Source organism: Pectinophora gossypiella, chromosome 9, assembly GCF_024362695.1.
Source record: "Pectinophora gossypiella chromosome 9, ilPecGoss1.1, whole genome shotgun sequence".
NCBI classification, from domain to species: domain Eukaryota; kingdom Metazoa; phylum Arthropoda; class Insecta; order Lepidoptera; family Gelechiidae; genus Pectinophora; species Pectinophora gossypiella.
In genome coordinates this window covers 9,598,724-9,623,800 of record NC_065412.1, presented here as the reverse complement: position 1 = coordinate 9,623,800, position 25,077 = coordinate 9,598,724, and the positions used below count along the sequence as shown (strand labels likewise).

At 35.9% G+C, this 25,077-nt stretch overlaps 2 protein-coding genes across 5 annotated transcripts in view; one reads left to right on the top strand and one right to left on the bottom strand.

The window, feature by feature from the left end:
* Positions 1–1,494: 1,494 nt before the first annotated feature.
* On the bottom strand, positions 1,495–7,246 carry LOC126369475 (meiosis-specific nuclear structural protein 1-like). The gene is made up of 9 exons (XM_050013892.1): positions 6,984–7,246; positions 6,718–6,894; positions 6,187–6,417; positions 5,666–5,895; positions 4,995–5,159; positions 4,047–4,125; positions 3,483–3,686; positions 2,601–2,785; positions 1,495–2,275 (listed from the first exon to the last, which is right to left on the bottom strand). The coding sequence occupies exons 1-9, from the start codon at positions 6,984–6,986 to the stop codon at positions 2,044–2,046; spliced, it is 1,506 nt and encodes a 501-aa protein (XP_049869849.1). The 5' UTR covers positions 6,987–7,246; the 3' UTR covers positions 1,495–2,043.
* Positions 7,247–7,641: 395 nt separating this feature from the next.
* LOC126369476 (myc box-dependent-interacting protein 1) overlaps positions 7,642–25,077 on the top strand; it is a 43,234-nt gene continuing 25,798 nt past the window's right edge. For 3 of the 4 annotated variants that reach the window (XM_050013895.1, XM_050013894.1, XM_050013893.1), the window contains exon 1: positions 7,642–7,868. In XM_050013895.1, the coding sequence (XP_049869852.1) occupies positions 7,800–7,868 (69 nt within the window). In that variant the 5' untranslated portion in view covers positions 7,642–7,799. The remainder of the gene's footprint in view (positions 7,869–25,077) is intronic. The other variant, XM_050013896.1, reaches the window with a different exon arrangement.

The following is a 25,077-nucleotide window of genomic DNA, read 5'->3' as shown; positions in this document are numbered from 1 at the left end:
CAAAATTTATTGAATCGATCGATAATTTTATCACCGTGTGCATGTTAGCCCGGCTGAACAAGCGTATTCGACTCCGCGATACTCGTAGCCGACCTTCTTTGCCCGTGGCCCTACTATAGTACCATGGGATTTTTTTTTGCCCGTGGTTCTATCAGTAGGACTGTAATATAAATATTAGTAGGACCACGGGCAAAGAACCGTAGCCGACTACGCGTACGTCGTAGGCAACTACGCGTACTTCGTAGACGACTACGCGTAACTTGTAGCCTAAAATCAGTATGTTTTTCTTCACTGCCAGTCCTACAAAGAAGTCGCAATTCCATAAATGACTACCTCCATAGTTACCCTACTCCACCCTTTTAATATTTCAGTCGGGTATTTGGCATTAATTTCGACTGTTTAAATATTTTTCGTGAGCTCACCCAAGCAGGATAATTATTGTTGACTTTACTGAAGCATACTTCAGTTTGGACAGGAATGTTTCATATGCAATGAATGAATAAGATCCATTTAATATTACATCCATGTAATAATACAAATTTACGCATATTTCCCTTAAGAGACCAAACAAGCAGATAGATCTTGGCGCAATTATAATGAAACCATAAATACTATTCAATAAATTTTATTTAATTTAATGTTTGGATCACAAAATTAATAAGAGGACGGATTTATCACAATCAATTTCAGTCTCTTTAGTTATTAAATAGTAATACAAATTGCTATAAATTATCAAAAATACTTAATATTACAAAATATCCGGGTGACAATCGCAGTTGATTGTCGATAAATATTAAATACATTAGTGTAAAGAGTATCGTTAATATCGAGAGTAACCATTAGTATCGATCTTTACATACGTTCATGCATAAACTCAGGCTTTTTTCCCACCGGGGTAAGCAGAGATAATAGAATTCCATTTGCTTCGATTTGTCCATCTTTAGTTCTAAATATAACCTACATTATTTTTATAATAGGTTCGCCACCTAATAACATGGGACTTAAACAGAGCTGGCGATGAATGGGTGTACTATACCTAAATAAACTTTTTTATTATTATTACTATACACGTCCCTTCAGGGATGCAGGCGGAGTGATGATATGTGTATAATCTATACTTAAAGGTTGCCTGGAAGAAATTAGTACTTAGCAATAAGGCCGCCTATTGTACTCATTCTATTTCTCTTTTGTTTTTTTCTGTTTGTGCTATAAAATATTTGTTATGTTATAAAATTCTGTTTAACTGTAAAATATTTCCCTCTTGCACCACGCGCTAAATGCGATAAACCATTTGTTAAATCATATATGCTTATTTACGAATCAAAACAATAACTTAATGCGGTTAAGTTCAAAATTTGCGTTGATTTTGCGTGCTTACTCTTACTGCACAAGTGTCAAATTGCAATATTGCTTTTTTTACATGAAATGCTTTAATGTGTGCTTCTTAGTCCCTCTGATTGATTTTACAACATTCCGGAATCATATTATTAATGGCAATGTTGGCAATCCATTAACAATGTCGAATGCATAAAGTATGTTTCACATATGTATGCGTCATGCATGAAGCTATCACATTTTTTAAACACATTTATTTTATTTAGTATTATGTATTTAACTTATTTATTTATGTTGCAACAAAACATGCCATATTAATACATTCCATGCTTTCGAATTGATTAATGAACTTTTCCGTCTAATTATGAAAATCTTAATACCAGGGGGTCTAAAAAGGCCATATTTAGGCAATTATCTTACAAGCACTATTTCAATTTGACATTTGTATTATAAAAGTAAGTACACAATGCCAATAAATGTCAAATATCAATATTGCTTTTTTATATAAATTTGAACCCCTCCTCCTCCGGCAAGCGTCCAAGTCGTCAAATTGGTATCTATGATTTAATAATGTATGTATTCATAAATGAAAGAAAGGTTCGGTGAAACGCGGGTACTTTGCGATGGATGTACCTCTGACTACCCCAATTGGAGTTTTATAAATGACCCTGATGTTACTTTCGACATTATCGTAATTGAATTCCGTAATTAATACTCTCTGAGTATAAAACACTGCGCGTTACACTTAGCAAACCTCTTCGGTCTTTGCGACTGTGTGAGCGCCTCTATGTTCAAGTTTGCCAACTCTGGGTGTTTGTTAGCGCCTTCCCGTACTTGCGGTAAGTCAGTCTTTTTGATCACGCCGGCTTGCAAGTAGCCTAGTAAGTGTGGCACGTGTTCCCTTACTATCTTCTTGCGCTCTTCTGCTACTTCTTCTTCCCTGGTAAGAGAAATGTCGTTGGTAAGTAAAAGTGGCGACTGTGGCCGACACAAACTTTATTTTAGTTTCAATTCTAAAACCAGCTAAATCTTTTTACTTTTTTTTACTTATCGGACAGCAACATTTTTAAGGCCAATATTAAACATAGACGCAAATAAACACGCATATATACGCCACTGCTGAGCACAGTTGTTGCCTATTGATAGCCACTATCGATAGCCTATCGATAGTATGGATACTGTCGATAATATCAATACACACTAATACTACCGTATTGATATCTTTTAAGGTTTTCTGCAACAGTACGCGTAAGTAGATAACTAACCATTTGCGTTCATACTCCTTCACAGCGCGCGCGCGGTTCGCCTCATCTTCACTGGCGTTGCGAATGAGTTGTCGATGCGCCTCGGCTTGAACCAGCAACTCCGCGCAATGTTTTTTATTCTTCTCGCGGATGCGACGCTGTTTCTCTCGCTCCTTCTCTTCGTCGGCCCGAATTTTTGCTTCAGTCTGTAAAACATACATCAATAAACTCACGTCTATCTCTCATCGGGGTAAACAGAAACTATAGAATTCCATTTGCTTCGATCCTGACATTCTCTGGCTTCCTCCACATTCACTAAACGTTTTCGAAGGAAATCTCCAATATAACATAACATGAACATAAATAGCCTGTATGTATACGTCTCCACAGCTAGGCACAGCCAGGCCTCCCGTCAACCAACCGAAATCGCTTTTGTGAGATTGTCCTTTGTTTGGCTAAGACATTGCGGGCTGAATCAACTCATTCAACGCACTGGAGCAATGTGGTGGTAAAAAATATGATATTTTTAAATTCATTATCGAGTCTAATTGCCTATTGCCTGTCTGTCTGTTACCTATCACATCTACACCATGGCATAAAATGTAATACCACGTTTATTATATGCGTGGTTATGTGGGACGGGGGCGTGGTATGCGTAACGCATTTCCCGACGTCAAAAAAAAAGGAACAATTTCTGGAATAAAAACTATCCTATGCTCTTCACTAGGTCTCAACCAACCAACCAAGTTTCCGCCCCGCACCAATTCGTAGCTAATTTTACCTCACCTCCTCTGGATTTTACTTTAGTCTTATATGACCGTAAGCCGCCAAGGACTAAAGAGAAGCGCGCCCATGTCCGTCTATAGGAAACTAATAAACTTGTAGATACAATGTATCCCTTACCTGTCTTCGAAAGTCGACCTCCCTAGCCCGTTGTTCTTGCGCAAGTCTCTTCTTCTCCTCTATCTGTTTGGTGAGCGCTTCTTTAGTCTCTTGCTTCACTCTGTCCGTCTTCTCATTCTCTGCTATCTCATCGTTAATATTCTTCTCCAAATACTCTTGTTCTTGCAGCAGTTTGATTATGTTGTCGCGTTCTTGACGGGCATCCTGTAATTATATAATTACTATCAATAGGCTAGTTTGTAACTGTTACTTTAGTAAACGTCAAAACACAAAACTACTATGCAATTTATTTGAACAGCACACTGTGACATCTTAGAAAAACGTGATAAAATGTCGAACGTTTTTCTTGATGTTTGCAAGGTCAGGAACCAAATATTATAATTTCTTGATTAAAATTCACATTTAAGGTAAATAGAAAAAAAATAATTTTATCAGTTTTAAATCAGAATTGAAGAATTTATCTTTGACCTGGGTAGGATACTACTCTATTACCGAACCGACAACAAACTGATAAATATTACTCTTTAAAAGCACAATTTTAAATCTGTATATTATAGAAATTACCTCATCAGCTAATAGTTTTGCAGCGATTTTCGCATTTATTGCCTCTTTTTCCGCTAAACGACGCTGCCTGGCTGCAACTCTATAATAAAAAAATATATATTAGCTCAACTGAAACAAAAGAAGATGTTTTAAACTAAGCATCTGCATAAGTTGAAACCCCGAAACGAGCAGTCCCATTTCCGGAACGTAGTAAGAACTTAGTAAGAGATATAAACTAATTTCACGCGGACAAAGTCAAGGGCGGAAAGGAAAATTCAATAACATTATCATCTCCCTAGCGTTATCCCGTTTTCACAGGGTCTGTTTACCTAACCTGAAGATTTGACAGGTCCTTTACAGAAACGACTACCTGTCTGTCCTTCCAATCCGCGAAGTAAAAGCCAGCCCAATACAGGTTAGGTCACATAGCTCCGAAACGCATTTCTCGGGTTTCCTCACGATTTTTTCGTCACCGCTAAGCACGTGATAATCATTTATGATCGAAACAAGAATTCGAAGGACGATTTCGAACATGCAACCTTACAGTGAGAGTCAAGCATTCTTTCAACTGAGCTATCACAGAAAGGTACTCAATAACAATTATGTATAATATATCAGACAACAATGTCATCCTATAATGTCCTAAAGTGGCTGTCATTTCTTAAAATTAAACTTCTGTCATTTTCATGAATGATGAACAACCTCATCAGCAATCATGATGTCAACGTTATTATTGAGCTCAAGCCTCATCATCATCATCAGCCCATTGCAACCCACTGCTGGACATAGGCCTCTCCCAATGCGCGCCCCAAAGCCCTATCGTCAGCCTTAGGTATCCCGGCGGTCGCCCGCCATCACAAACATCATTATATACCTAGTTAAAAAAAGCATTTATTGCTGGATAAATGTACCTGTTTTCTTTTTTAAAACATGCACTTTAAATAAATAAGATGTGAACCGACAACTCACACAGCTTCGTCGCGATCCGACATGGCCTGCTTCTGTCGTTCAATCTCCTTCTCTTCTAGAATGACCATTTGTTTCTGCTTCGCGCGCCACGCGTCCTGAGCTTTCTTGAACGTTACCATCTCTTCACGCGTTTTCTTCATCAATTCGCGCTTTTGTTCGAATTCTCTGTGGAGAATATCAAATCAAAATTAAATATTGTTTACTCTCTCTCTCACACACACACACACATAAGCTCACGACTACATCCCCATTGGGGTAATCAGAGGTACATCCTGATGAACTAAGTACCCACACCTCACCAAAATTATTTACTTTCAATGTACCATTCTTGAAAGCCAAGATTATTATCATAGTTCTATCCTACTAGTGAGGTTACAGATAGCAACATATTATACAATCAAATTAATAACTTTTATCTTGCAATAATATTATTCTAATGATGTAATGGTTAACATGTTCGTCCCCACTTGACAACACCTGCAGGTTCTAGTCCTATCTGATTTAGAATTCCATCGAATTAATGTTCTCTTTGTAGGACAAAAAAAATGTGTTCAGCGTTTGGTTTTCAAACTCAGGGTCCTTTGTTTTTGTGCTCCCTCTCTCAATGACAAACAACAATTTCATTGGCGAAATGATGATTCAGGAAAAAGCAAGAATAGTAACTTTTATACCTCTTATCTTCATCAGCAATGGTCCTCAAGATCTCATCAAGCATCTTCTTTTCAATCAGAGTATCCTCATACTGGCATTGCTTCTGTCTCTGTCTTGAGACCAGTTGCTGCATCAACTCCTGGCCATATTTGCTGCATTGCTCTGCCTTCAAGCGGTCTTCTATCTCTTCATTCTCTATGTCCGAGTATAAGGATGCACGGAGAACATCATTCGCTCGTTTCTCTTCAGCCTGGAAAATATGTTTTACAATGTACCAACTAAAATAACATAAACAGTGTACATAGATAATATAGATATGCTTCCCAGTGTTATGTTGGTTATAAGACTCACAAGCCTTTTTTTTATTAGATAAGATGGAATATTATAAAAAAAAATACTGTATTAGCCTACTATTTTATTTAACAAATAGAATAACATAGCAGAGGTATAATAGATGTTTAAGTCCCATATAACATTGCATATAACTGTGTATGTATCATTTAGATAAGATGTTTTATTACCAATTATGTACAAAACCAACCTTTTCTTGCAGCCTTCGGTATTCATTATGCAATATCTGTTGTTGCAAATCTCTGCAAACATACCCGGCTTGCAATTTTGTAGCAAGATGCCGTAATGAGGGATCTCTTTCCCTAAGGTAGTGACGACGCATGTATTTACATGTCTCTTCACGTTGCACTTTTGCTATCTCCATACCCAGAGCTGTTTCTCTTGCTGCTTTTGTGTTTACTATCGCTGCATGGTCTGTTCTCTGTATGATAGACACAATTTTTAATTATTATATAGTTCATAGAGTACACAGAAAATTGCTTGAGCTTATTTCTTTAACAGATAAGATACATTTTATTACTCTCACAAACACAACTTAAACATGAGAAAAACACAGCACAGCATATACATTATTATAGAGTTAAATTATTACAGTATGACGACTAACAGGCTAATTGTAAGGCACCTTCATATATTTATTGTGAAGACTACAAGAACAACAGTAAAGATATAAGGTAAGTAAACTTGAATACCAGTGAAAAAAATTTAAACATTACATTACCTCTTGGAAGTTTTTCTCCATATCGGCTTCCCGCCGTATAAGCGCCAAGCAGCGGCCCATACGGCCGTCTTCCATGCGATTGTTCATCCATTGCACATCTAAAGCCCGCTGGAATATCTCTAGCTCCTTACGACGAGCTAACGCAATAGCATTCTTCTGTAACTCTGTTTTTACCTCCTAAAATCAACGACAAACAAAATAACATGAAATTGAAAAAAAATCCGTACACTGAGTGTGACTGAAATTTGTAGCAAAATTTTATTTACCATGATAGGCTTTGTGTATATTTGCTTCAATCACTGAACAAAATAGTTTAAAAAAACACGGAATGTAAAGGTTGGACCTACGAAATCATTACATTAATTTGAAAATCGTACACAAACAAGTCAAAGTCAAACAAACGTCAAAAATTTTAAAACTAAATTATTTGGTTAGAACAAGGTTAGAACGTTATAACCAAGTTTTTTTTTAATATTTTACCAATTATAATCATTACATTATATTGTGAATGACAACACCACCACCACCGCCACAATGAAAATGAAAGATTCTGTAAGAAAATATTGCTATTCCTATTATTTTATTACTGCCATCTGTGACACCAGCACTAAAGTTAAAAGTAGCTAAGTTTATTATCATTATAGTAACTAGATGGCACCACAAGTAATTTTCCTCAAGTTTTCTTTGAGAATGTTCATTGTTTTTTGACTTTCTAGATACACGCACATCATCGACATATACAAAACGTGCAGCACCAAAATGTTTTTTGCTACGAAATATGCGAAATATCTATACACTCAATCTATTTTATTAGCGACATCTACTAAGTAAAATAGTAACTTCTAAACGCCATCTAGTGAAACTAGAGAAAAAGAAATCACGATTCGTTTCTGGCTTCAGCCGCAGAAGCGCAAGGGCGCTAGGGTGACATTTTTCTCTCTCACTCGCGCCAGTGTGGTCCGGCAACAGCAACGCATTTGGATTTTGACGTGTGACAGCGTAGAATAGAACTGCAACCAAAATAGGTTGCAAATTGATAGTGTATCTAAATAAAAACGATCGGTTATGAGAAAGTGATAAAAATGGCTGAAAGTAAAGGTGCGTTAATTGCGAAAACAGTGCAAAAACATGCAGGACGGGCGAAGGAAAAGGTATTTATCGTTTATGTTACCTTGCGTGTTATGTATTCTTGCGATGGGGTGATGGTGTTTTGAAGAATTTAACAGGCTTATGGTGTGAAAGTGGGTTCTGGACGGGATTTGTGGCGCGCCAGGCCGGCCTGGCGGCGATCTTTGGCCGGTTTCGACCGCATACTAATTTCACCTGTTGCACCGGTGCAGGTGCAGTGCTACGAATTGTTTACATTATAGTAGACCGTGCAGACCTCAGCCGAGTGCCGAGTGCACGCCGCTATCTCGTACCGGCGCCGTCTTATCAATTTCCAGGGCAATACTGACACCTATTTATAGGCTGGACCAGATGAGATAAATTTGGATTGACCGGTCACTGAAAAGTTGTAAAGCATTATTAAATTGCAGTGAGGTCACGCCAGTACCTACTAATTTCCGAAGGGGAACAAATAATACGATATTACGTGAAGCATGCTAGAAGTGAACCAATTTAAAAATAACACTAGCAGCAGTGAGATGTAGACAGGGACAGACCGGCGACTGTGCTAGTTTCGCAGAAATAATATTATTTCCACTCTATTTTTAATGTGAAGTCTGTTACATATGTATTTATTTGAATTGTGGATTTCATCACATCGAGCTATTAACTTTTATATAGGGATGACTTGATTTGACTTTTATGTTTCCTTATAACTTTTGTATAAAATAAAACCCTTTACCCTATTTATATTTAAACATATCGTCTGCCCTATTTCCCTCAACTAGTTGACTGCTCTCCCTTTAATAGGGCTATTGGTTTATTTTTAATCAGCAATGATGTGCCATCATATTGTAGTAATAATGTGGATTTACAATGTATTGCAAGTGAACAATATGGGATGTTGACCTGTTCTGGCAGACAGCCCAATCCTCAAAAATGTCCGCTTATTGCCAACCCACAGAGCATAATATTGGGGCAATTTTATGGGTAATTGGTAGGTAGTTGAGATTGTAAAAGTTTTGAATAAAATTTCAGTCTATAAAATTATGAATATATCGTCCTTGATGACGGATATTATTAAAATTTACAATACTGTATTTATTAGAATAGTTTATTAATAATTCCCTCATGTACAAAAAATATTTACCTTGTTAGTGGACTCAGCTAAGTTTCAGAGAATTAAATATAATTTTCTCATTTTAAAGAATTATTGTTGTCAAAAGTCAATTATATTTTTGTAAGTTATGATTTTTTTAAGCACTAAACATTATGCTCTTACATCATAATATTTATGGTCTTCATCATGAATGATCATGAAATAATGATTTCTCCATGTTCACGGCACTTCTGTTCATCACAATACTGTCACATGAGAAATTTATGTTAGAACCGAGGCCAATCAAGGCCTTAAAACAAACTAAGTAGGTACCCAGCCTTAGATATAGCCTCTTAGGTAGAAGAGAGAGAGAGGGAAAGAGAGACTGTAGTTAAAGAAATACTAATAATAGGCTGTCGACAACTTAGTCACGAGAGATACTTTTTACGAAACTTCGAAATAATCATTTTTTGCCCCTAAGAAACCCAATAAGAAAGACACGCGTGTATGGAAGCTAGTATTTTGATCAATAGCAACCAATGAAAATCATGTCACATAACGCAGTGTAAATAAGCTCTGCTTAAGCATAGCAATCATCTTTACCATTGTAGAACTTTGTATCAAAATTTGCCGCAAGTTGTCTTCTGCTTGCTTGTGACTAGCCCGCCTCATTAGGAATTATGGAAGTTATTATATGTAGAGTTATCCTTTCAAGATTCCTGAGACCCAGCTTCAACTATTACAAAGAAAATCCACGCCGCTTTAGCGCTAACACACGTAATCTAAACATGCTAACAAAACGCCTAATAACCGCGAAATCGCCGATCACGTTTACACGACTGACACTATTTCCAACACTTGCCTTTCGCACACTAAGGTCATGTGGGATTTAGAAAAGAAACATAAAAACCACATACAGCGTATAGTGCTCATTTTTCTCGGCTCGGTAATCATCGCATTTCCGAAAACACTAAATGCTAATTTCCGTGAAAATCACTTTGTGATCGCTAGTTTGGTTATAGAACATTACAGGCTGTTCACCTGATTGTCCAAAAGAAAGATGATCTGTGCTTCGGAAGGCACGTTAAGCCGTTGGTCCCGGTTACTACTTATTGATGTCAGTAAGTATTCGTTACGTGAGTCATGTCATGGGCCTTTGGCAGCTCAATAGTAACCCTGACAGCAGGGTTGATGAGGTTGGTAAAATTTAATCTACTCTGATTTGCCTCATTCAGTATTCAATGAACGATCGTATATCCGAATTCATCTATATCTACCCATCTACATTTATTTACAGCGAAACGAGCGATCTTTTTCAGCAAAGAATATTATTATCGAATTACTTTTTGGACCGAAGCATTTAACTTTTTCTCCTGATCTTTTATGCTTCATATCAAAAGTTACACTTTTGCCAAGTGCGCCATCTAACTTAGATTTTTTGCCATAGATAGATGAGTCTCAACATCTCAACAAAAACTTCCGCCTCTTGACGGTATGAGTACCTACATACTATACATCTAAACATAGAGAAAAGTATAGCATTCGATCGTCCATAGAGATACAGTATAGTTTACAGTTACACCGAACCCTCCTCCTGTTGGAGGAAATATACTTTTAGCATTTTTAGCTTATATCCATAATCTTTGCAGCGAAATACCTACTTTAAAATAGTCTTTATGGCAGCTGTATCAACGATGGTTGATCTGATAATTTGTGCGACACAAAGTTGAAAAAAAGAATTTCACTAGATTATAACCGAAAAAAGTTTCTTTTTTATCCATCTTTTTTGTTGTGGCGAATATAAATAACTCTTGATATTTTAATCAGCGTAGGCGGTAGTTTATTTAATCACGGATTATATTGTTCACTTTTTCACGATCAGTATTACGAAGAAATTCATTACATTCATAATAAAATTACAACATAGGTAATATATTATCTATCATATATATAACATTCAGTGGAAACCAATTGGAACATAAAAATCAACACTTTAGAGGTCATCACTGAAACCATGTCAACAAATGTCGCCTAGTGGAGACGAGTTTTATTCACTATTACTTTAGCAAGTATAATGATACCAAGAGCAAAGAATAAACGATAATAAGAGATATAGTAATTTTTCGGATAAATACGGGGTGTAAGTGTCATCGTAACGAATACTGAGAGGGATGATTCATCTGATTATTCTGAGTTAATATCAAGTGCAATTTTCCATCGCAAAAGTATAGAATTGAAAATAATTTTAAAAAACTAAAAAAAATCATGAATTTTGCGACGGAAAATTCCACTTGATTTTAACTCAGAATCATGGTCTGAATCAACCACCTCAGTATTCGTTACGATGTCACTAACACCCAGTATAGTACATAATTTTAATTTCACGCCGTTATTTCACAACAAATACGGACAAAATAATCAATATCATGAACTTTACTGACATGGCCTGATGACGGGCCAATCCTCCTTAATTAATCACTGGCATAATTTAATCCATTTCCTCGAATGCCAAGCGAAATGAATAACAGATTTCAATTATAAGAGAGCCATTCAACATAAACATGCATTTAATATTTTTGTTGGACGATCAGGTATTTCAAGGTGTGATCAGGTACATACTTTCACTTTTTGAGAAACTATTGAGTTTGTTATTTTTATCATGTCAATTTCATCGCTTTGCGAAGGAGGTTTTTAAACATAAAAATGTGTACTTTCGTCGATCCAACCTTTTATTGGTGATCGTAAGACCCAGCACTTAAAATACCAAATGCTGTTTCTTTACCTTTTTGGGAAACAGGTTTGTTATTTTACATTCTTGTGGGTACACCCAGAAAATCAGTAAAGCATAGAAAGCAATGTAAACATATAATCAATATTTCCCTTATACATTAGATATAAAATAGGATTGCTCAAACTCGTAAAACTAATCTTAAACCAGCGACGGTTTGTTTACTTGCCTTCAATCACGCATATATGACGGAACCGTGTGCCGTTTTAGATAGTAAAACTAAAATAAACTAAGCGTCTTGCCCTATAAATACTTTCATAGATACATATAACTTTGCCGAGCAGAGAGTTCACTTTAATCAACAAGATAGGAGGGCGAAATTTTAACAAGATTACCGAACTAAAGCGTGACCTAAATCTTGGTTTTGCAATCTGATAGACTGGTCAAACTTAGAAAACATCGTCCAAAAAACCCCTCTTGAGACGTGACATGGAAATCGTGACTAAGTTATTGCAATAACTTATCTGATTATAAGAATTCTATAATACCACCTCTGTAATATTTCCCCTGGAAAATTGTTTCCGATAACTTTGTATAACTCGTTCAGAATTCTTGAATCTTCAATGACAGAAAGCAAAAAGTGCCGCGAACATTTAATCACAAAGCCGTCTTATTAGAGGGTGAATTGATATCAAAGAAAAGTATCGGGAAATAGACGTTCATGCATTCCTATTACTTGAACCGTGCATGAATCTCTTGTGACTGTAGATACTCTTGAAATACAATGCAACAGAGTCCAAATTCAAAGGACATGTCTGCAAGATGATTCTGCATGGGTCGATATATGACAATGACACGACAGTTAGTACAACTGTGCCGTCATGGGAACGCTTGTGAATGAAAGCAAGAGAGCTTTGTTTGTTTTGCGAAATTGTCTGGTTTTGTTCTGTCTGGACAAAAGTTGATGAATAATGAAATACCACAGGTAGAAAGTAATGGGCGATATGAATTTTTAAGCGCATGGAGTCGTTTTGCATTGTTCGTTTTTAATTGTTAAGTAAGAGTGCAACTAAGGGTCTTGTGCGATCCTATTTTCCTTCAATCTCAACCTGCCGGTCTAGCCATTGATTTTCGATGTGTACCTAGGCTTATAGATAATGACTTCCTATTTGTTTTTAATGTATGTCAAGATGTCTCGAATTGTCGAAAGCTACTCGTAAAGTATCTGCTTACATTTGTGATGCAAATCCAAGTTGGTGGTTTAACGCTTTGTCCAGATGAAACTTTCTACGGCCTCGTTGGGTACACTGAATGCTAAACTGCTAAACTACTTATATGGAAACTGATCACTGGGTGTTGCGTACTATGAACAGACGTCTTAAGTGTGCCCAGTGGCGATTAATGTTTTCTCTATTGACCCATACACATCATTATTTATGGATTTCGTAACTCTATAAGTGGGCAGAGTTATCGAACATCGGGAACCTTTGTGGCTTTTCAAATTGCTTTATATCGCCTTAATAACAATAATATTATGTTTTACGACATTCTTTTACCTCACTCTTTTATTACTTACTTATTTAGATAGTTTACAGCATATAAGACCCACTGATAGACATAGTTATATAGTTGTACGAAGCTGCGGTGTAGCGGTTTGGTGGAAGCAGCGAGAGTCGCAAAATGCAAATGTTGGATTCCTTAATTCTACTCACTGGTAATCGAACGGGAATGTCTGATTGGATGTTCTAGCTGGATGACTAGATATTACATCATAAAAGTAATTATTGGTCAGCAAAAATTTAGTATCGATCGCCATCGACTCGCAAAGAAGAAGATTGTACTACAAAACTTTATCTGTATTTTATTTTAAAAATAAAAAAATCATAAATAAGTAGAAAAGTTTCAAATTACAAAAAGTCAAATAACCTAACTTAAAATTACTTAACCTAGAACCCACTCCGTGTCAAACCTGGCCCAAAAGTGCCCATGACACTAGCAGCGTTACCGCGCTGGATTGCCACGGACAATTTGTACTACTGTTTAGGATTCTTTATTTGATTTCATGTCTTAGCGAAGATTTTCCCTATGGCTTCTACTACTTTATGACCATGACACACCCTGGACATTCCATACAAAAATCTCATTCTTACCGTAAGTGTTTCGCTCGAAACAGACAATCCTCGCGGAAAGTTCGGTAACTCTATACATAGTATTATTCTATGCTTATGACTAAAGTTCTATACAGGACTATAAAGTACTACCTAATAGAGTCCTTAGTAGTACTACAAAGTTTATTCAGACACAGATAGTCACGAAGCATTCGTAATTTGGGAGTTTATTTGTACGTTCATTCATTTCTAATGACGTCTGTCTTATAATATGTTGGCGATTATGTTGGCGACAGCAAAACCCTTGACTTTGTAAGCAATTTGTGTATTATTTTCGTCAGCAGTGGCAAACCGGTTATTTTGCCTTATTAAATTTAGCAAATATTGATGATAATGTTATAAGGGTTGCGCTTCAAATATATTTGCGTATCCCCAACTTTTGCTATGATAAAATCAAAACCTAATGAACAATTCGTTAAAATTATAAACGCTGAAAAAGCAAAATTAAGGACAATAGAAGCAGGATGCAAATAACGTCGCCAACGGTCAAATTAGAACTATCCTGCTATTTCAGACACTGCGCACGCACTATACTAGTTACATGCATGCAAGACACTCAGCTCTGGTTCTCAGAAGTAAGTAAGTATTTAATGTTAAACATAAAAGTCTGGGTTCACTAGTAGGTAGGTAGGTTCGCAGTAAGCTGACACTATTTACTAACAATAATTATTATTTACTGTTTTTTTTTTTATTTTAACTTAAATGCAATAATTTCCGTGCAAAAAACGTCGACTCTGACCTCTTCAAAACCGGATGTTTAATAAAATAAACGTGAAAAGCTAGCGTCAGCCCTACAAATGCAGCGTCCTGCAATTCTTGGCAAGCGGCATTCCAAAGGTCTACGACCGGTGACATCAGCGTCTCCAGTTTTGCCAATTTTTGATATTACGTATCGTTACCTGCTTGTGTAGGTGTCGTATGTCCTTGATTGGCACCCACATCATCTACCAAACTATCAAGACCTACAGATCCCTCACCCCACCTTACCTCTTACAATTACTTTTTAATATACATGATTATGGTTTTTTAAAAGCAATTTTAAAATCTTATTTCCAAACTGTTATAACGCACCGCATTAATTTGCTAATAACAATTTACGTTTAGCAATTACTTAACGTCTATTAATTATCATCTTGTGAACATTTCGTCTTAGTTTCCGTCTAAAGTTTCATTTTAATATTATTTTCGCAACATAATTATGCCTGAGCAGGCTTAACCTATTTGCGTTAGCTTTGCGTCCATCGATTGGTAACGATCATAAAATTAAATTATTCTTGTAATCTTGGCGGTAGGTTTAATCATATTTAGTAGCATTTGGAACTTCTTCGTCGGTCGTATTAATAGTTATTAATTAAATGTCAATTCCAATCAAGTCCAACGCTATTCCAGAACTATGCAATCCGAAAGCGTTTAGATTTGAATTTCGCCCATTTTTGTCGTGTCTCAATTTAAACTAGTTGTGCAATGAAGTAACTTCGTTCTATCCCACGCTACGCCTACTGCACATTATGGAAGCACTTTCGTCCAACGTTGCTTAACCTCGCAAATGCATTGAGAAAACGATAGTCCGCATTATGATGGCCATAATATGCTAGATATATAACACTATCATTTATAGTAGTTAAAATATTGCCAGAGAAAGTGAAGATAGTAGGATGTTTCGCCGTTTCTATGCCGGCACTTACGACCACTTATAGAAGCTAGTTAGTACCTGTTATTATGTGTTGCTTATCTTCATAAGACATTTTATAGTCATTTTCTCCCAACTTTCAAAATCGCATCCTTGAACCTTAATCGTCTGCTCCATCATTGTTAGTGATCGATCAATGCAGTAACTGCTTGCAAGTGCAGATTTTTTCAGTTATTACAAAACAATTTCTAATAAATGTTACCAATTCTCTTTAACTCTTATTTTTTTCACAATTCTTCCATTTTATTTCACGTCCGCCGTAGCTTTAAGATGAGATACGATATCTTATCTTTCACCGTGAATCTTGAAATCAGCAAGGTTATTGTAGATATTTATTGTTAGCTTTTGAATCTTTATTATCTGTACATTTTTCTTTTTAAACCGTTAACTTCTTAGCTCTACCTTCACATTTTCCATGTGGTTTTCTGCAGATTTCTGGAACTTGAGTAAAATATAAATAGGTGAATAATTGAGGTTAAGGCCTAGGCATTGCTCAGGTATTGCCTTATCGTTATAGTTATGTCTAGGTAGGACTCTAGGACGATAAATATCTTAGTGCATCCTTTAATATACCTTTTTTATTGCAGATCATTCATGGAATAAATAATACCTAAGTTTCTATCAATGATTTAGTAACATAATACATCAATGGTTTCTAGGATTTGTTTTGTTACTTTGTAGCCATTACAAATTTTAAATGCCTACTTATGATAATAAAGCCTTGGATTCAATTAAGCAAGCATATAACGTGGGGTTCATATTAAAATCTCATTGGTAATAAACTATCAATTTCAGTAACATCTGTGTCAACACTCTATAGTATTACGTTTCGTTACCATTATAGCATGTACTTCTCATGTCAGTTACCTATTGGTCCGACTACGTACAACCAATATGATCTGTACTACTCTGTGATAGAGTTTATATGTATCACTTAAATGTATGTCGTTCGGGTCTAGTATTGTAAAACATATTAAAAAACTGCTACTATGATTGCGAGGTTCTACCGTTAGCCAATTCTTTTCTCTTTTCTACGTGTAATTGGACTGCATTGAAAATGATTAGGTGTCGACATGTATTTTCCTTAACGAAATTTAAATTTCTTTAACTTGTAAAATCAATGTGCCTACTACAAAGCGGTGACATGGTTTTATTGTATTTTAATATGCTTTCGTGCGTTTCATTACTGTATTATTAAAACGTAGTACGGTCACTTCTAAACCGACAATGGTCATTAAAATACGTACACACTACTATTTATTTGTACTACTTGTGTTGTCTAGAAATATTTATGTTAGTCCTTTACAGTCGCCGAGTATTTCTTAGTAGACCCTAAACTTGTAAAAGCATTTGATCTTGCGGACCGGACGGCATACTTTCAAAGATAGTTTATATTTTACATTACACTTAACGGCCCATGTACACAGTTTTAATAACAGGCCTTCTAGAGCAAATTGCTCGCTTTTACATTAAATATTCAAGGGCCAGTGATCAGGGAGGCTGCTAGATCCGTATTTGAGATGGAAGGCGTGTTAACAGCTTTATGTTACTATATTTTTTAAAGTCCGTCGTTAGTTGAGGTAGTCTGGAAAATACCACTAGTTCTTACATCCAAAACCCTACGAATCGGCATTCTTATGGGAACTTCAAGAAATGTCAGAAACATTACCGTTTTACATCAATTGATGTAAGCATTTCACGAGACGAGAGAGAAAACTATGACCTTTAAGTATCAATTACCAAAACCATACAAATAAGCGTAAAAGAAAGATTCAACATCTGTTCACACGACGACGCTGCTCCGGCGCACGCTCGCGCTAAATTCCTTTCCGATTGGCGGACGGGCGTGTTTTTGCGTCCACGCACTTTCTTCTCGCCAACTTGTACTTTCTCGCGACTTGGGAACGGCGGTTACCATACATATATTATGTGTGCCCACCTGTTTTCGAATGTTCTAGAACCTACAAGAAGAAATCAGGATCGAGAAATCAAATGCACAAAATATTGCTGACTTGAAATAATTTAAAACCTATTTACTAAAAAGTGCTTACTTACTTATTATTAACAAGCATTTTATTTAAAAATAAAATATAATGTTTTCATCGTTTCAGGTATGTCTTCAAAACGCGTTTCTGTTACTGCATATCAGGTAACATAATAGGTATATCTTTTTCTCTGCTGTACTATCTTATTTATATTAGTTTACTGTTATGACGTATATTACAAGAATCTTATAGGTAGGTACTTTACAAGATTTGACGGAGCTCTGACATCCTTTCATACCTCGTAAATGGTACATAAAATATACAAAGATATATTGATTATTGTACTTAAATTATGTGCAAAAAAACTTTGATTTTAATCCTATAAAAAGCAGGTAAAATACAAATATAGCACCAAAATAAATAAAATACTTACAAAAGAGACTTAACTAAGTACATGGCAAATAGCGGCATTATCGCTTAAAGCGAAATATAAATAAAAATAATAAAAAATGATAGGATAAAATGATGGATAGATGATATCGCCGTCGCAGCACCTATCGTCATCAAATGACGCGTAATCAGCTAAATTACATTATCCTTTCGCATCTCTTTCTGAGAGTCTAAATTTTTCAAGGGTCCAACTATACTGGTTGTTCTATACAATTTTTCCTTGTGATCCGTTATCTGATAAGATTGACGTGACATCTCAATGATGAGCCTCGCTACAAGGTTGCGGCGACTGTATCATTACGAATGGCGTACTTAAAGTGATTACTGTTTTCCTGCCTCTAACAGATGATTTAGCTAGACAACTTGAAATTCAACTTGAAGAAAATGTAGGTGTATCGGTCGGCACGTGAACTTTAAGCTTAGTCTTAAATAATCCTTGGAACTCACACAGAAATTACATAGATAAAGGTTGACATACAAATGGTTCGTTTAAAACCAATGACAGAAATAAAATATACTCATCCAGTCATCCCTCCTAATAGCCCTGTGGACCTCCACAGAACAACTACTACTCGTCGCTAGAACCTTCTAGCGACTGAAAGTACCGAACTGTCTGAATAAATTTGAAATTCTGAAACTGAATTTGCAATCTGGTTGGACCTTTCTTGCTGAGCATAAAAGTCAATACGGACTGCTTTGAAAATCCCTATTAGGCCACCAAAGACTTTTGGGATAAGAACCGTTCTAAATCCCCTTTAAAAGGTCTTTAGCTTTGCTTTATATGTTAGATAAGGTAGCGGGAAGCAATTTTACGATAGCTTTGTTTTATTGAAAAACAAAATGATATCCAAATAACCAAATACATGCATTCTCCGATAACATTATCTGTGGTATCGTAACATACATAACCATTGTGTTCTGGTTCAGTTTTCATGTTTGCGTATTGTTTGCTTTGTTTTGCTATCGACGTGATAATATTTCGCATTGTTCTTACTGTTTCCATGCTTGATGGTATGATTTTGTGCTTCACATTAATTACTGCATTCTCCACAATTGAATAAAGTTCGATTACGTTATCGACATTCTTACAAGTGCGTTTTTTCTAGATAGCGTGGGTACTCAGTTTATCTAGCGATGGATGTATCCTCTCGTTAGATCAATTGGGAATATATTTGAGACCTTATATTGTAATTTCCAGTTTTGTTAGGTCAACATGAGACGGCTGAATTAGATTTTATACCTCGTATAGTGTTGACTACGGAGCCTTTCACTGAAAAAAACGCGAGCAGTGCCTATATCCAGCAACAGATGAACAGATTGAATGTTTCTTGATTTGCGTATTAATAAGTAATAGAGTGGATTCTATTTCTATATTTTCCTTATTCAATATCAAGAAAAACAAGCATATTATGTTTTAAAGCAAAATTGATTCAACGTAAAGTTGAGGTTCTAATAATTAATATATCAAAGTCTAAATCAACAAAATCGCATTTGTGCCGTCCAATAAGATTATATGGCAAAACACCGTCGCCGTTTTTGGAAAAGGTCCAAAATCATTAGTCAGGGTTCCGCAGGTGAATGGCCTACCTGAATACCCACGCGAGTTAGAGATTTCCTTTTTGAAATATGTTGGCTTTGACCTTCTATTCACTGTAGAATCTCAGTATCAAAGTAGACATATGGGTTTCACAATGGTTTTATTTTTGCTGTTAACGTATTTTAATCGTCTTGCCTTACCTGCCACATTGCAATTTCAATTTCCATCGAAGACAAAAACTCTAATACTTGACCACTTAGTACTTAGAGAAGGCTTAAGTTTGTGATTAACATTATTCAGTTGTTCAGCTTAATGCCTCATAAGCATTAAAATCCCATGGAAGTGATGAGAGAGATCTAAGCAGCGGCTATTTCATTTCAATAATGAGACGAGATCCGACCTCTCGCTAGTCTCATACTGCCTCGTGTATACTTCACTTTACGATTTAACACGCTGTTTCTACTAATATGGTCATTATTGCTCATACTGGTTCAAGATCAGGGACCAAACGCTTTATCGCCCGTGAGTTCTTGTAGATTGGATCAGTACTATTACATATAATAGTTTTTCTAGCCTGTTGGTTGCAAATGATTTCCATGCTTATAAAAGGATTTACTGCTTCAGAGTTACCTTTCTTATCAACATGTTTAACGATGTGAATTTTTATCTATACTAATTGTGAAATATCTTTTTTAGTCGAAGTAGTTGGTATCGCATCGTCATAGATATCTTTATGATCTCCTGCGTATTTTTCTCTTTCGTATGTAGTGGCAAAGTACGATAAATTATTTGCATATCTGTCGTGGTCTTCGGTCAAAGATTCTTCGGTAATGATGTTTACAATTTGTGAACGACATTTTGCTTGCGATCATTTGCACGATCTTGCACAATGTATTTCAGTGCACACATTTTTAAGCAAATAGCTTGAAGATCAACTTGATGGCACTTTTAACAATTAAATAGGCAGCACTAGCAAGTTATCGGTTACCTAGTAAATGTTGTCTCTACCCGTCAAATGAAATACCGTCGTACATCAGGTGAACTCTCATGGAATACAGGTTATTCTTACATTTGTTGGACGTTAATTCACTCATCATGCACCTTAGCTGGCTGGCAAAATAACTTTAGTCTAGATCCAAGTCTATCAGGGGTAAAATCAGTCCTCGTTTATTAGAGTTAATATGATCAGTAAATCTAAATTCTGCTGATGATACATAATAGTGGTTTCCATCGTATTACCAAATCGGATGGCCTATGTTGAAATCTCCTAATAAAGTGATCACGATTGGTTAGCTCACGAAAAAGGACATGGTTAGCTGGCCCCTGTTAATCATAAGTTGCGAAACGTACTAAAGTCACATAAAATTGACGCTAACGTCGTTTAAACGCTAACATGTTTTATAGCATACATAGATGAATCTTTTCTATTTATTGGGGGGGGAGGGGGAGGAAGGTAAGAGGGATACCTCTTACTTACTCCACCTAATCCACTGCCCTATTATATATCCACACCCCAAAAGGTAGCATGAATTGCTACACCGACTAGAGCATGGCTCAAGAAAAAAAACACTAATTTAAGTTAGTGATGTTTTTTTTATCTAATCCGTCATTGTGTACTTTCTATCATGGCAATTTTAATTAAGTATAGTAAAGTGTTTTTTACTTGGATTCCATGTAATTTTTGTTCTTACTCTTTTCGGAAACGATTTTAAGTATTTTCCATTTAGTTCAATATTGAAACCCATGTAATTCAGAAAATAACGTTAAGTTTTGAAAATAGGTCATTGGAATATCAACACACAGCTCTAAACGGACCGGAAAGTATATTTCCTAATGAATGTTAATCTTTCAACACTAAAATAACTCTGTATTTTCATGAAAAACAAATTCATGACAAATCTTTCTTTATATCTTTTTAATACACCATCCTGTTGCCGAAAGCAGTCACAAAACCAACATTGAACTTTAAATAATCCGATTTATCACTTTAATAGATTCCCTAATGGCTTCCTATTTTTAGCTCCACATTCTTAACCTTGCATCTTATTGTGCTCTCTGAATTTACATTATAAAATCGGTCATTTGTCATCCGGAAGCGTTTACGTGACGTATTGAGTTCATCGTCAACGAAAAATTACGTAAGGACCGGCGCAGACGCAGCTTATATCCGTCCTGGGGTAGACTAGCCGTTGTAACTCGCCAACTAGAGCAGAGAAAATTAGTTTTAAGAGTATATACTGTAAGGTGTAGATTAGTTTGATTGGTGGGTGGCGTTGGGGCGTTTTGAGTCGGCTGTTGTTATGGACGCAAGCCAGGCCGGGACATGATGTGACTATTCCCGTCTGGTTAGCTGGATACTGTATCCGATTGCGCGCTGACTTCTTTTTGCCACGTGTCATTCAATTCTGGCGCCATTTTCTTTTTTAAAGCGGAAGCCTGCTTAGATATGTGCTAAATGCCTTCGTAATCATGTCGGAAAACTCCCACTGCACACTTTTTATAGACATCGTTAGGAAACCGATGTGTCGTTGGTTTGGCAGACTGTGGAATGTTTTCAAGTGTCCCAAATTCATGTAGAGAATACAAGGTTGTAGACTTGGCAGTCTGAATGCCAGAATTATACTAACAACTCTAATTTTCTTTACTCTTGCTCTTCGTAGTTTATACTCACGTTGTCTTTATGGGTTTGGTCAGTAAAATACAAGTTCAGTCATACAATGTGAATAATAATTACCATTAAATCTATAAGGTACTTAATATTTGCACTTCTAGCTTTGCAATTCCTGTCACGTATCAATCACGCGCGCAGCACTCGTCATTGTCATGTCAATCGTCTAGAATTATTTCGGTTGCATCCATATTGTATCCATGTCGATGCGTCATTGTCCGATATTTGGCTCGATTACGATTCTTTATAATTGATCCGACTCGATCCGCATATGGTTTTGTTTTGATTACAATTGGCACCGCTCTTAAAATGCAATGAATTACCTATATGATTGCAGTTCATCGATATTTTTAAATTATTTTAGTACCTATCTTATATAGATAGTGTTAGTTTCCTGTGCTTTCAATTAATCGCGGTGGTTAAACGCAAATTGTTTTCACTCCTTTCCATTTTAGATGGAAAACATCAACAATATAGACTCAACGAGGCGGAATAGCATTAAATCAAAATCATTCAAATGCCATCGCAACTCATAGCTCGCATCGCAAATGCTTTCAAAAAATCAAAAGTATTCAAGATATTTACTACTGGTATTATACATATTTCGACCGCACATTGGATCTGTGCCCTATTATTGCATTATCCACATGTTTTAAATTTTACTTTTTCTTTCTGTCAACATCTATTGATAGCTGTTGGTACTAAAATCAAGAGTGAATTCAATTTCTTGTAACAATTATAATTATAAACAGTTCTCTTAGCTCAGTTAACTATTAATCTATTGAAGCAATAAATTCACCGGTAAGCTTGTCAGCCCCGACAATCGTTTTAATGGTTTGAGCGCCATTAAAGGCCGAAGCTCTCTACCTTTCTCAAGATAAACACGTTTATTGATATTGCTATCACGGGCCGACAAAAACCACCATCGGTTAGGGCTGCTGTCTTTCCATGTTAATTTCATATACGACTCTACAAAGGCAATTCTGGAGGAATTGCATGACAATTTTCTTTAAAAAAATATGTATTTAATGTTACTTAACACCAGCAAATAGATTTAAAACGTTTGATAGAACACGAATATGTAATGAAACGTATGTTTCTCGAACGAGCAGAAAATTAAAGGCTTTCCGGTAAATAGTTCTACATTTAGTATCTCTAATTGACTTAAAAAAATCTTTTGAATACTGTAGGAGACACTATTTAAGGACCTGGTAACCCTACCATAACCAGTCTATGTTCAAAGTCAACGGCGTACCTGAGCTAACCAAGCGGGTTTACTATACGTAGCTATAATGTCCACTAGCATTTGTAGAGAGTTTTCCAATACATTCTAACCGACTGGGTTGATGGAATCCGGTATGTGGAGTCTGGTATTATGTGCCCAATTTATTCCCTTGGCACATCAACATACTTTATTATCAGAATGAAATGTTCATTACCAAGATATTTCTGCGTTTTAAAACGTCTGTTGCGTCTAATGTATGTTATAAAAACTTACTTTCAAGTGAACTATTTAATACAGACGTGAATCTTTTTTCGTTGCTGAAATATTTTTTTACTTTTTACGAACTAGCCTGGCGTCTCGCTCTGCGTAGTATTTCTATTTCATATCGGTCTTTTAATCTACCGTATAAATTGGCAACGCTTATGGCTCTTCGATTTCAATATGGTGTAGTTCGTACCCAGATTTTATTGGCTCCTATCCGCCTTTTCTATGTTGCGGTTAAACCTCATTTCTCCAACACAAGTATCTTTTATGTTGTTATTATGTTGTTATTACCTATAATTATGTTTTCAGAAAGCTAAGTGATTGTGCAAATTACAAATGCCTACGTTATTTGTTTATCAAAGATAAGCAATATTTTTCATGTATAACTCGCTGTTTTCTAACGTCACATTTTGCGAAATTATTAGAATCAGAGTTGATATTTTTGCTCCCCATTCCTGGGTACAGTTAATTCCTATCTATTTCGAACTGATAGTAGCCTGTATCAGTATGAACTGATACACACGAATGATTGGTCTAATTAATGATAATTAGACCAATCATTCGTGTTATTTAAAAAAAAACATACATGAAAATACAGTGGCTTGCAGTGGCTGCAAGTTGTCTTTAATTACTTGTGGCTCTGCCCACCCCATTAGGGATTACGGGCGTGAGTTTATGTATGTATGTATGTATGAAAATACATATGTAGGGTTATCGAATCATTAAAGTATTATTTTATTTTACACTTATATTCAAATTTATGATGTTATAATGTCACCAATAAATTATCGATGGAACATTCGCATCGCATGGACCCAACGAAAATGAAAACAAGGTCGCCGCGCCGCGCCGGCTGGATATTTGGATTGAGGATATTACACGCCCAGAGACATTCTATTTTTATTTTACTAGATCAGTACTTGCTTCTTCATTTGTTCATCTATATTTTGTGAAGCATTGATCTTATGTCTTGATGAAAACAAACCGTTAATTATATAAAAACATTAAAGAGGAGGACCCAAAGAAACTTGATTTCACTAAGACCTTCAAAAACTACTAAACATTAAACCAAGGCTGTGACTTCTATTGTATTGTAATCACTACATTATTTTTTATCTCTACGGAGTTCACTCACAATTTACAGGAAGTAATTCATCGATATTTTTTTCTTCCTTAGACTGACTAGAGCTGCTATCGAAGTTTTATTTTGTATTAATTGCAAATCTTGATCAATTAGCGTCTCCTTTAAAAATCACAGCTTATATCTGTCTGTACTGTCTGACCAGAATAATTTTAGCATTTGACTGTGCTATAACATTAGTCATGTTCCGAAAAAGAAATGAGGTCAAGACTCAAGAGCTATTCGTCGTTATTTCGGGTTAGTTTCTTAGTGATCGATGTCAAATAAAATCTGCATATTTTGTATGACGAGAAATGTA

What these genes read in the sequence shown, in the direction of transcription:
- LOC126369475 (XM_050013892.1), bottom strand. An exon ending in ACCGAAGGCTGCAAGAAAAG is followed by an intron (nt 5,896 to 6,186) that starts GTTGGTTTTGTA and finishes CATATTTTCCAG; the next exon opens with GCTGAAGAGAAACGAGCGAA. An exon ending in AGGTCGACTTTCGAAGACAG is followed by an intron (nt 2,786 to 3,482) that starts GTAAGGGATACA and finishes TATGTTTTACAG; the next exon opens with ACTGAAGCAAAAATTCGGGC.